General features: G+C 39.9%; 1 protein-coding gene across 1 annotated transcript in view; it reads right to left on the reverse strand.

The window, feature by feature from the left end:
• LOC136851594 (CLK4-associating serine/arginine rich protein-like) overlaps nucleotides 1-11067 on the reverse strand; it is a 50928-nt gene extending 39861 nt beyond the window's left edge. Inside the window, exons 1-2 of the mRNA XM_067125891.1 lie at nucleotides 10896-11067; nucleotides 1483-1602 (exon numbers count right to left, since the gene is read on the reverse strand). Of these exons, the coding sequence (XP_066981992.1) occupies nucleotides 1483-1593 (111 nt within the window). The 5' untranslated portion in view covers nucleotides 1594-1602; nucleotides 10896-11067. The remainder of the gene's footprint in view (nucleotides 1-1482; nucleotides 1603-10895) is intronic.
• Nucleotides 11068-14241: the final 3174 nt, after the last annotated feature.

Below are 14241 nucleotides of genomic sequence, written 5' to 3' on the forward strand. Positions count from 1 at the left end.
GCACCGAAAAGCGCCGATTTTCAGTTATCGGTGCCTCTGTTAGGTATGTATCAGTGGCAATACCCAATTATCGGCGTCAATAAGCGAAAATCTGTGATTTTCGGCCCCAAAAATTGCCGATGTTCGTTGCTAGACAAGCGCCATAAACCCGGATCGCCGTTAACTGGGGACTGTCTGTATAGGGTATTGCCTAATCCAGATTATTTTAGATCACTCTTAAATGTATAAGCTATATAAAAACAGAAACCTACTAATATGAAACCTTATAGTTAGGGTACCATTTTTACCTAACCCAGGTTGTTGTATATATCCACTCCTAGGCTATTTGGTCTACTAAATTAAAAAGTAACTTACTGTGTACCTTTTAGTTCGGCTGTCACTTACCTAATCTAGGTTATTGTCTAATCCAGGTTATATTTAATTCACACTTAAGGGTATGGGTTTAACCATTTGTCTTTACATAAAACACAATTACCTTAATATGTAGTCCTAAAGCTAGACTACCATCTTATTTTGACCAGATTATTGTTATTATCTAATTCTAGGGTCCATGGTATAAACTAGGCTGCTGTCTAGGCCCATAATAGGGTATACAGTATTCTTATGGACATGTCTTAAAAGGTTCTTATTTACCTTAATTTAGGTTACTACCTAATCCAGGTTATTTAGTTCACACTTAGGATATATAATCCTAGGCTATAGGCTATAGACAACATCCACTATTAATCTACTCTAAATTATTCCCACTGAATCTGATGTAGGCTACTGCCTAGATTGTAGACATTGTTATCTGAAAGGATTACCTATACAGTATTAATGATAAATTGTGGCACATTTCTTTTAGTTAAAACACCTAACTAGAATAACAAATTCTTTAAAACAATTTGCGCATTTTATAACTAGCGATCAGCGATCTTGAGTAAGCACTGACCACTTGCTAGGAAGAAACGCTGGTTTTCCGGCTTTCACACCCAAATTAATTAATGTACCAATTCCAAAAGTTTAAAACTAAAACTTTAACTGGAACTTAAGCACTTAACTTGCAATTTTACATGTTTCCATGATCCTCGCTAATGAAATTGGAGAATCAAAAGGCTGAATCTACTGAGTGCTGGCTTGCAGTAAACAATACTTTGCTTGACCAAGAAGGTAATGGCTTCCTGGTCTTTGTGCGGGTCCATTAGTTGACAATATGGCGTACACGCAGGCGCAATAACCACTTCTTGCGGGTACTGAAGTTGGAAACTGGGTTCAGCTTCGCTGAAGATAAAGGAAAGTGCCCTCTCATCTTTGAGTCCATTACAAACTCCATCATGTGTTATAGTGTTTAGCATTGCGACACATACCCGGCCACAAGACCAGCTAAAAGAGAATTCTTTGATATTTAGCTTGGTCACCATGGAGCTCTGGTAGACCATGTAAGGGTAACTCCTTAAGGATGAAACAAGCGACTATACTATCAAGAATCAACAGAAAACTTACAATTTTTTCATAATATTCTCGTCTCCTTTCTGCTCGTCGTTTGTAATCCACCAGCATACCCCGTATTTTCCTCTCTTGCTTTCTTGCCTCGTGCCACATTGTGTCTGGCATCTAGAAGACCTGTAAGCAGAATGAATTCAATTTATATTACAAATTAGAATCTATAATGACAATTATCCATGAAAATAGTTCAGTAATACTTCACGCAACACACTACATTGTAATTCGTTCCAAGACACATGACTAAGTTGAAAAATAACCTAGGTTCAGTAAGACCTGTAAAAATAATTACCTAGATACCCTATCAACCACTATAAGCAACCCAATAATGTTGCTAATACATGTACAATAAATAGTCTGATAGTTAAACATTATGCTGTCACTTTAAAACAATAAATTTATACATATTACAAAAATTTAAAGAACAAGATTACAGTATGTATGTAGTACTGCGCACCACAGTCTGTGCCTCCCTGATGGGTGGTATCAACGTGCTCAATGCTAGGGAAGAGGAAGGTGGAGGATGAGGAGGGGACTATATAAATGATGAAGGTTGAATTTCAACTTCATTTAGATTTGTACGCTGAAAGAACTAGTCAGAGAGTGCCCTGAACTCTGTCGCACTTCTTTTCATTCAAAATCATCCTCTAACAACAATTGAGTCATGTGTTGCCAGTCCCACACACATTAAATATTTGTTCTGGAAGAACTGCTGCTCCTCCGTAATCTTACCACCATGGCAAGGAATTTGGATGCTGATAACTCATCAGCAACACTCTTTCCCTTGGATCCTGACACTGTGAGGTTTGTGTCACTGCTTGAACCGAAGAAGCCATCTTCAACTTCCTAGAATTCTCTCGTTCTCATCAGGCAACCTCTTCTTGAGGTCTTCAGACAAAGGCAATGCTTCCTCCTAAATCAATAGCTGGCATATGTGGGTATGCTGGTGAGTCTGCTGCTAAATTCAAAGAGAAAGAACTTTTATATTTCTTTGTAGATCTTCCCCCTTTTCTTGTTTATAGTGTTTTTCTTCTCAAGAGCATTACCCTTGACTAGGGCTAAAATCTGTGTCGCATCATTGAACAACTGACAATACCATTGTCCAACTAAAGCCAAGGGAACAAGCTATGACAGCAACCTATTTATAATGCTTTATCACAGCCACCTCAATAGGAATTGCACTACATACTTTCTTCATAGCCATGACACTAATTGAAGATAAAAATTCAATGCAAAGCTGACGCCGCAAATAACACATGAAACCCACATTTGAATACTCCGCCAAGAAATACCACTACAAGGCCAAATGCTAGAACTAAAATGTTGTACAGTTCTACAACAACACATGTGCATAATTTATATATTTTTAAGCTTTTAAATGGTTTTACTCTACATACACATTATTTAACTGTATAAGGATACTATTTTATATACTGGGTATTCTAAAATTTGTTTTTGGTACTTGGCACATTTCTATTGGTTTGCGCATTTTTATGACTGATGGCTGTACATATTGTATAGTCATATTTCATGCTAATATGACAATATTCTTAACATTTTTAACTTTTAAATGGTTTTAAACTACAGTCGATCCCCGCCTACTCACAGCTTCACCTTTTTGTGGATTTTTCTGTGGAACGTATATACACGTTATTCACAGAAAATTCACCTATTCGCGGTATTTTTCACAGAGAAATATTCACTAATTACTTTGTTTTCATATCATTTTCATGACTAAATGCACTCTTTGTGATAAAACTATTAAAATACTCAGTTATACAATAAACCCCCGTATTCGCGTTCTCACAATTCGCGGATTCACGTATTTCTCTTTGGAACATATCTACCCATTATTTGCGGAAAATTGGCCCATTCACGGTATTTTCACTGAGAAATATTCGCTAAATACTGTATTTTCATCTCATTTTCATGACTAAATGCACTTTTTGTGATAAAACTAAAAAATACTCAGGTAATGCTCGAGTTACGATAATTGCCTTACGATAATTCAATTTTGCAATGGGGTAAGCAATTAACACCGATACAACAATATTATTTATAATAAAATATTTTTAAATTTCGCGCTGGTGCAGGCAGCAGCGTAATCAGGCAGTGAGAGAGACCAAATTACAATAGACAACTTTTCCTCCATCTCTTTATCCCATCTTCTAGGTAAAAAAGTAAAAGAGAATGATAAAAGTATTGTTAGTAACGTTATAAAGTATTGTTAGTAACGTTATAAAGTATTGTTAGTAACGTCATACTCTTGCGTAAATGCGTACAGCCATAAACAACGGACCAAGAAACTGTTGTTTTGCTTATAACCGAATCGGATAACAACAGCCGTCTACCTGTACAGTACTTCAACCATCATACAGTAATAAACAATTACCGAAGGTTATGGCACAAATGACATTAAGTAGAATAGGACTGATATATTTTTACATTATACCCTTATTCAGTACGGATAAAAGATCATCAAGGAAATATACTGCTAAATTTAAACTGCTTAAATGTCCATGCAAGGGGAGGAGGGCAGGCTCCTTCCAAAATTACTATTATATACATAAAACTTTATTTTATTATAAAAATGTAATTTTTATATAAGTAACTTAACCAGTAATTACTTAGCTGAACCTGCATTGACAGGTGGTGGGGATTCATGGGCATCTTGTACCCCAAACCATTAAAAGTTAATGAATTTGAGAAGAAAAAATAGCCTAGCACTGATACAGTGTGCTTGTTGTTTCCTTACCTGGTGAGAGAGCTGCTGCAGGTGGATACTACCTCTGGTCAGTGCTCACCTCAACCTTGAAGTGGCATGGCACTATAGCCAAGACCGCCTCTACTCAAGCAGAAGAGTAATCCGAACGCTGACTAAGTATCAGTAGGGGCTTTGCGGCAAGGAAGTTTTCCAAAGGCCAACAAAGCAACAATATTTGCCCCTGCCCAGAGTGCAGTATCACAAACAAGAATAACCAGACAACACTGTCACCTACATCACATAAAAAACAATAAAACCACCACCCAACACTAAAAAACTGGTGCTCACTCTAGGTACATAGTATCCTCCAGGCTCCCCTAGGACTCGACACCATATATCAAGGTGAATAGATAGGATGGAAGGAATGCTTCCTACACTTCCTCACCCAAGACTTCGCCAGTGATGGGCAAAGCTCCTAAGGTACTGCAATTCTTGTAGGCTATTTCTACATCCCGCAAATAATGCATTGTGAACACTGATTTGCACTTCCAGTATGTAGCTTGTAAAATCGAAAAGAGGGAGAGATTGTGCTTAAAAGCTACCGAGGTAGCAACAGCCCTAACATCGTGAGCTCTAACCTTCATATAGGTGATGTGTCCTCTCCAATCTGGGAGTGCATCTCCAAAATGAGATCCCTTAAAAAGAATGGGAGGGCATTCTTTTAAAGGGGTCTAGACGGGTTTTTACCGAGCACCAAAGATTAATTGATGGTCCTCTAATTTTCTCAGTCCTTTGGAGATAGTGTCTAAGAGCTCTTACAGGGCAAAGAGTCCTCTCCTCTTCAGTGTCTAGCAAATCTACCAGACTTTTTATGGTAAAATAACAAGGCCAGGGTTGTGACCGATTTTCGTTCTTCACTAGAAAACCTAAGGTAAGAGAACAAACTGCGGCCCCATGGGAGAATCCAATGCTTTTATCCATCGCATGCAGCTCACTCACTCTTTGCTGTGGCTAGAGCCACAAGAAAAATAGTCTGCCTGGAAAGATCTCTCACAGAGGAGGAGCGAAGGGGTTCAAAGCGTGGACTTGAGAGCCATTTAAGGACAATTGCCCAGGTTCCAGGAAAATGTCTCCTCCTTTCCTAATCTTGGAGGTATTAAATGACTTAATGAGGTCAGACAGATCTTGATTCGAAGAGATGTCCAAACCTATGTGTCAAGAAATGGAGCTAAGCACCAACCTCTACCCTCTAATGGTCGAAGAAGACAAACCCCTGGAAGTTCTTAAGTAGAGAAGGAAATCTGCTATTTGCTCTGTTGTTTTAGAAGATGAAACATTGTATATGTCTCCTACATCAGAGTCTAAAAACTGTCCACTTCGCCTGGTAGACTCTGTTGGAAGATTTGCGTCTATATTTAGCAATAAGATTCCGCCGTACCTCTTGAAAACCCTTTCGATTGAATGAGTTTGATGATAGTCAAAATCCTGCCAGGGTCAGTGTGGATGTATCTATATGAAACCTCCCGAAATGGGGTTGTCTGAGCAGACTTGGAATTGAAGGAAAGAGCCTTGGAAAGCCCACAAGATCAAGAAGTTCTGGCAACCATTTTTTCTGAGAAGGAATCAGCTGGGATTTCTGCAGGTTCAACAATAAACCCAGGTCTTTGTCAGTGACAGAGTTTTCTGAAGGTCCTCCCTGCACCGTTCCTTCATGGATGAATGAGGCAGTCAATCATCTAGATATAGCGATATGTTGATGCCCACTAAATGAAGCCACTTTGCCAGGGGAGCGAGAACTCATGTAAACACTTGTGGGGCTGTCGACAGGCCGAAGCAGAGAGCTTGAAACTGAAACACTTGGTTCTCGAAAACAAACCTGAGGTACTTCCTTGAATCTTGATGAACGAGGATGTGGAAGTACGAGTCCTGCATGTCGAAAGACACCATCCAGTCTCCTTGACGGATGGATGCCAGGATAGATAGGGCTGTTTCCATGTGGAACTTTGTCTTTACTATGAAGAAATTCAGAGCACTCACATCGAGGAGGGATGAGCCTTCCTCTGAGAGGACTGAATACCTCTCCAATCCTACAAAGTAGGCTGTTAATGCGACGGGAGTACTCATTAATGGAGGTCTCTCTTTGAAGGGAATAGAGTATCCCTCCTTCAGAACTATCACTACCCACTGCTCCACTCTTCTTGTACTCCACTTCTCCCAAAAGAGATGGAGTCTAGCACCCACTGGAGCATAGAGGACTGATTCTTCACTTAGCAGCAGGCTTTGAAGATTTCTTGATGGCTCGTGAGGTGAAGCAAAGTAGCTCATGGTCTTGATTGCGACCTCTGTCTGTTGTCTCAAAAGGGCTGCAGCTGAAGAGGTGAGCTTGTCTTGGTGCTACTAGTGGCCCACTCTCTGGGACGTCTTGTAGACTGAGTCAGTTGGTCCTGCGTTGACTTACTGTGCAGGTGCGACGCAATTTCATTAACAGTATCCTGCGGAAACGGGGCATTTATCGAGAGGTGAGAAGAAGAGACGGGCTGACTTGTGCAACGTGGTCACGCCCTTGGAGGTAAAGGAAACCCAGAGTTCCCTCTTCTTGAGAATGCCCATGGCATAGAGGGAGGCCAACTCCTGGGAACCATCCCTAACAGCCTTAACAGCACAGGAGAGTATGCTGAGTCCGCAGTACAGTCATCTGGTAGTGAGGAAGAATACAGAATCTTCCTGGCTAAAGCTCCCACAGACCAATCTAGGAAACTCAGGACTTCAACATCACCTTAGAAGAGGAGAAGGCAGACCTATGCGCTGAATCAATAAGCCCAGAGAAGTCCCCTTGGGATGAAGCAGCCACTGCCAAGGAAGGAGCTTCTCCCATGGCGTAAGACCGGTACCTTCTACATGAAAGCCAAGAAGGCAGAATACTAAAAGAGGCCTTGCCCTGGTGTCTCTTGTCAGAGAGCCAACTTTCAACTCCACTTAATGCCTTCTTCAAAGATGACAAAAGAACCATTTTTGGGAGTCTGGCTGAATCAGCTGGCTGAATCAGCTGGCTGATTAGACATCATGAAGGCTGAAGCCAGTCGAGTAGGTGCCATTGGGGTGAAGAAACCAGGAAAGTTCACTAATAAATACCTAAGTAAGGATGCATAAGCTGAAGGGGCAGAGTCCTGGCTTACATTCTCCTCACCCGAAGAAACTGGAGACAAGGAAGGGTCTGTAGGGGCTTTGAATGAGGCAGAAGATTTCTGTAGAAAGCCCAATATACTATCTAATTGTCACTGGATAGGCATTGAGGAAGGGTCCAGCTCTGCCAAGGTAGGTAGGAAGGTTCATATCAGGAGACAGACTAGTAGGAGTCACGTGAATCGGAGCTGGCGCCGGGCGCTTGGAACACGATGCCAGACTAACAGGAGTTGGCGCTGGGTGGTCAGATGAAATCGGGCTCTTGACTGAAGATGGGCGCTTTGACGCCAGAGGGTGCTCAGATACTTCCTGGCACTTGGGTGCTAATGGGCACTCGGGCACTGCTGAGCGCTTCAAAGAGGTCTGTGGGCACTCATGAGAAGAAGGGTGCTTGGAAGACGAAATAGAGCGCTTAACAGATGAGGACGTGGTCCTGGGAGCCAAATACTGGCACTCAGATGGAGAAAAACGCTTGGGACTGTCCCAAGTGCTGCAAGACGGTCGAGGGCTATGGGAAGGTTCCCTGAACCTTTTGCTGGGTAGTGGGGGAGACTGGTCCTTCTACGCCACATGCCTCTTCAGGGGGAGGGACTCATCCAAGAAGCGCCACTGGCGGCCCTTACTAGTGCTGGAATCTCCAGAACTCGACGAGAGATGATGCATGTCTGAGATGCCTTTCCAATAGCTATCTTTTGTCACAACCTGAGACGCAGCAGGCACAACTGCGGGGGCAGCTACCCATAGGCAGACCCTCACTGACCTCCCTTGGGCCTCTGGTATGCCTCCTCCCAGGTTCAGGGAATATGGCAGTGACCTTTACCAAGGAGAATCAGTGGGATGGGCAGCCACCTCCTCCACTGTCACTTCACTGACACTTTTATCACTCATCTTAGCCATAACGGCACGCACTGATGTCCCTAATCGGACCACTGTTTTGGCAATGATATCAAACTTTGTCAAACTTGGTCTCGAGGCTGGTTAAGCGATCACCTTCAGAAGCAGGGAGGCCAGGAGAAGGATTAGGTGGTATTAGAATAGGGCTGGAAACAGGAGAGACAAGGTTAGCAGGAGGAGTGATAGCAGGTAAGTCTACATTACTAGACTTCGAAGTCGTACTCTGGCTAGCTAATGATTTAACCTCAGCTCTAGAAGCCACTTTTCTCTTACGATCTCTCTCTAACTTACTCAAGTGAGAAGATAAAGTCTTGAATTTCTTCTTGTCCCAGTCCCTACACTCTTCACAGGTCAGGTCAATAGAACATACTTGTCCTCTGCAGGTAGTACAAAGTTTTCAGTGAAAACCTAGCTAAATACATAAGTCGAAGGCTACCGCAGCAAAATACTTCACCATAAGGGAAGATCTCAGCCAAATTCAATAAACGAAGCTGCAACCTTAGAACCGTATGTGTTCTTAAGTCGCCAGAAACAAATTGAAGCTCTTGGCCAAGTTGTTCCTCTCTTACCCCGAAAGTGGGCAGGGTTAGTCACCTACAAAAAAACAAAAGTATCGCTACCATGAATTTCAAAATTTAAGCTGTTGTGCGAGTAGAAACTCTTAGCTAAGTAAATACTCAGTAAATACTTATGTAAAAACTTCTGTTTTTCTTAGACTAATCTTAAATCTCATCTATATATGCAATACTGGTTCATTTCAGTTGTAAAAGACTTTGCTCCTCAACTGCTTGATATCATACTTATTCCTATTTGCAGAGACACACTGGATAACAAACAAGATGGTGCCGTGTCTCTTGTGGTAGTTGGGTGCCACACCCAACTACCACAGATGTTGAGGACAGAAGTAACTCATTCTGAAGACATGTCAAACTCTCAGAAAAGGCAAAACAAAATATTGTTCTTAATAAAAGTCTTGACAACAGTGATAGATTGGTCAAATTCTCAGAAAAGGCAAAAAGAAACGATGTTCTTGATAAAGGCCTGGTAATTCTAAGTACTAGCTCTGCGCCTGTTTTTACCTTGAAAACTGGTTTTTTCTACACTTTTAGGGCTTCTGATATTGGCAGTGCATTTGTTTGTTGTCAGCCAAATGGAATGTCCCTTCACCATGTTTAGTACTGGTCCGGGGGGGGGCTACCCATACGTTAACAAGTTATTGCACTTGCCGGATGGGATGTGAACCATTTGAAACAGACGTACCCGTGCTCTGTCTCGTGAAGATTGCGTTTGGAAACCCTTTGTTGGATGGACTTCAGTTTTAATTACAAGTTAATTACATTTGTGTGACAAAAATTGAAGGTAAATCCATAATTAGCAACCAAAAAACTGTAGAAAAAGTCAAGTTAGAAGGAAATCGCCGCTGCCGAGCTACTACTTAGATCTACCACAGGCCTTGACAACAGTGCCATCTCACAGGTACAGAAAATTATTCAAAGGTAGCCCCAAGGTAAAATGAAAATGGGATATTGGCTCAGAGCTAGCCTACTATAGTCATTTCAGCCTACCAGTCAGCAAAGATGGAGGTTCTGGAGACAAATAGTTGCTGGCTATCTTGGTGAAAAGAACAGTTCAAACATTAACGAGGCATGTCCATGTAAACAATACATGCTCAATTAGGGCACTCGATGATAGTGAAGAATGTCACTAACGTAGGAAGTAGACTTTCCGAATTTAATGCTCACACTAACTAGGTTGCAATACAGTGGGCTAGAATCAAATGAAGAATCATATTTAATCAATTAAAATGGCGCTAATAAAGTGAAGGGGCTCTACAGATTTAGAGTTAAATGCTCTAAGGAGGTAAGAAGCAATGGGAAGAGATAAGTGAAAGTTCAAAATAAAAATCTGGTCATGTGGAAGTAAAAAATCAAAACCTAGTCACGTGTGTAACATATGAGAGAGCAAGCGAAAACTAGCACCAACTCAAAAGGATGTCAATGCACAGAATAAGATAGGCTACTTAGAGAAAAACTCATGATTATCCAGAACATGGAAATGATGGAGGAAAAATAAAATAGTGGAGAGCAGATGGCACAAATAAAGATTGGAATAATTTACCGGTAAGACAGCTGGCAGCAAGAGGGGAGTCCCATAAAAGTTTTAACGAGAAAAAACGAGTGAAAAAATAGATCCCCCTTACCCAATATTTACGCCCTAACATGGAAAATCGATCAGACACTCATTCATTAACCAAAATAATGTTTGTGTGAGTTCAAGGTGAATAAGGGTAGTTTTACCTCCATTCCCATATGAATTTTAAACCATGGTCTACGATTTATTTTCATTTTGGGGAAAACAAAACAAACAGTTGGTAGGTTTTTATTTTGGTTGTCACCATGGGCTATACCAGTCAGGTGCCGACAACCTGAGATTAAAGCTCTAGGTCTACCATGGAAAGTCCAACGAGTAACCAGCGGCAAAAGACACAAATCGGTGCTAACCAAAGGAAAAAATATGAGCGAAAAACTGTTTAAATATAATATAAAATAATATTCATGGGCAAAAAACTACCCGCATCCCTTTTCAAACATCCCCCAAGCAGCCGTGGGGATACCTTACAATAGGTCATTACCTTTCTTGAATTGTAGCAATTTATTACATGAATGTCAATTGGGGCACGGTTTCACCCTAGAGCATCCACAGAAAAGGGGTGTCGTTCCCAGTTGTAATAATTATAGATGTGACACTAAATCAAAGCGACGACGAAGTCTGCCATTTCTTGCTTGTTACTATTCTACTAAGTTGGATGAGGAACCGTTCTGGCTTTTTATAATGATTCTCATATAAAATACGTGGACGAAAATGACATATGTCATTAAAGTAGGTTTTCAATCAGTTACTCCTCTCTCTATTTTTCTGTCAGAGATGGTTTAAGACAGCAGTAAATCCGAATTGGTTTAAGACAACTAAACTCAATAAACAGAAAATACATGACAGCTAAAATTGTTTGATGAAAAAGAAAATGAACAAAAATACTTAAAAAAACAAATAACTGTTCGATTTGCCTTTTTTTTAGTCTTTTCGTAAATTCCAGCCCATTACAACCTGTGCTATATACCATTGTTCCTGAATATTTGAAAGTTTCAACCTCATTAATCCTTTCTCCATCTCATATCAGTCCATCCCTTTGTACATACACTATCCTCGCCACTTCTTTTTTTCAAAGATTTATTTGGATACCATTGGTCTAGCCATCTGATGCATTCTGCTAAGCAAGTTTTGACAATCTCTTCCATGTTCTTTCCATCTCCGACTTTTTTTAATGTAAAATCTGTAAGAACGGAAAATAGCAAAGCCGAAATAACATTTTCTTGTACTATCTTATTATTACTGCAAATTCGTTTGACAAGGCCTCGGCAACATTAAACTTAGCATCTGCTTCGTTTATGGATAATTTCAGTAATTTTAACATATTTAACGGGAATATCACAGTGACGCAAAATCTTCTAAAATATTAGACTGAAGACTGCCAAAAACTTCCTCGTAAGCAACATAAGCCATTAGAAGGGGAGTTTTACATTCCATACTCTTCTGTACAATATGATTTTAAAAAAATATTTAAGCTGTGCAACTCGTGCCTTATCTAAACCCAATTTGTTCATCTCCATGCTTTTTATCAATTCTTTATCCAGTCTGTTGAGAATGAGCATACTGAATATTTTCAATACAACCGACATAATTAGTTCATTACCTCAAAGTTACCACATTGACTCAGGTAACCTTTCTTTATTTACCTCGCTTTTACTAAGACTTCAATTTTTTTCTGTCAGATTTTGTTTCTTCATTCCATATTCTGCAAAACAGTCAAGATAATATACAGGACATAATCTCAGTTTCACTTGAAATAATCTCTGCTGTGATTCCGTCATAACCAGGTGTTTTCTTCTAAGTTTCTTTGTTAATGCCTCCACTTCCAAAGCTATGAATTCATTCATAAGTACCTTCAGGTCTTCATCCGCTTCTCGTATATCAGTTATCTTCTTCCTCTTCTTATGGTAATGACCTATCCCTTCTTTACTTTTTTTTATACCCATGAATATTTTCAATATAATTTTATAAGCTAGACCTAAAACCAGCGCCACTCCTTGAATATATGGTTTCGTCGACATCGTCAGCCTGTTGGTCCGGGTATTCTTTTGTATCTCTTCTTGATCGTTTAACTTTACTATCTGGACTTGGGTACTCAGAACAGTCTACTTTGCATTCCACATCTCTTCCTTGGAATTTGTGTAGAATTACTTTTTGTTTTTTTTATATATATATTTTATATATATTTTTATATATATATATATATATATATATATATATATATATATATAAACAAGTAAACAAGGGCAGGTTTAAACTTAGGTTCATTGTTGTGTGGAACTAAGCTGCGGGCAATGAATGTAAATGTGAATGAGTTAGCTTAAAAGTACATAGGGATTCAAGAACTTCGAAAAATAATGAATTAAGAAGCTTTGTTAACTGTTTCCTGCAGGGCTGTCTATCTGGTCCCACTTTAACCAATAGCGTCCTGCAAGAGAGGCACACGTGTGTCACATATACATAATATATACAAAAGCATTCGATAAATCTTCCATTATATTCCATATCAATTGTAATATTATCGCTGACGTCCGCCCGAAAGGCAACAGCCTGTGGGAGGACTGAAACCAACAACTTTAACTTTAACTGTAACATACTAACACTCAGGGTAAGAATGTCGACATTCTTGGAAGTTTTAATATTATCAGTCGTCCCAGTATCAGGTGGCAGATTATACAATCTTGGGGCTACAACTTGAAGGCTCTTAAACCACCATTCAAAGAACATCTTGCTCAGATAGCTAATCCTGCGTTCTCACCGTTCGTTGGATGTATTTTGTGCTGCAAAACACTTAAGGACCTCGAACACCAAGCAATGGTAGCTTGACCAGATTTTTTTTTAATATACTGAAGGCTGAAGTATGTCTAGTAGTCGATCGCCAAAAAACGTTAACGCTATCAGCAACATTTTCCGAACGGGAATTTGTTTCCGAAATGCTGTGATTATTTCAGCAAATTTTGCACTTAAGCGAAGCTCAAAAAGTGAAGTAGTGTACAATCCATTCATATCGTCGAAATTTAAGTAAGCAAACTTGATTTATTCTACGCTTTCCTGTTTGCATATGGCTTTGAAATTCGCGAAGAGAGTTATTTTCTTTTGATTCTGCTTACTGTATAATGACCGAAAAGATACAAAACCTCTGTCAACTGCAGAGATGAACTCATTTCTTCAGTCATACAGACACACCGAAAGAGTTTGTTGCATTGTGTCGCAACACTGGGTGATACGCAATGATGATAGGCCTATACATAAATACACAGCAAGTGTACACCCGACTTAATATCCCCTCACCCTCACCCCCGTATTAGGTCAGTGCCATTCGGATTAGGCATATTCACTATGATATTTTCAATTTTGCTTCTAAAAAATCGAGGGAGTTTCAATTTTAATTGGTCAGCGACACCAACCGGAATCCATGTCTTTCTAACACTCCCAGTTAACATTCAAGAAATTAATAGATTTTACGGATATTCACTCTCTTTTCGTGGATCTTTTTGGTTTTCTTTCTAATGATATAATTGTACGTGTTCTTTAATATTTTACATTCTTCCCAGTTAATATCAGTTTTTACCCCTGGCTGCCCTATAGCGCCAACTGTCTCCAGTGAACCTAGAAATTTGGTCCTTAACTGTTTTGTACTTTTCTTCCAACAGCTACAAACCATCTCATTTACTGTTACTTACCCGGTTTTAAAACTTTCTTATGACAATTATCACAACCAGCCATTCATAATTCAAAGTTACCATGACTACAAAGAATACTAGCAATGAAAGCATGCATAAAGTAAGCCCATCTGTTCCAAAGACTTATTTTTTGTCACCTAGACCATT

Source organism: Macrobrachium rosenbergii, chromosome 23 (genome assembly GCF_040412425.1).
Source record: "Macrobrachium rosenbergii isolate ZJJX-2024 chromosome 23, ASM4041242v1, whole genome shotgun sequence".
NCBI classification, from domain to species: Eukaryota; Metazoa; Arthropoda; class Malacostraca; order Decapoda; family Palaemonidae; genus Macrobrachium; species Macrobrachium rosenbergii.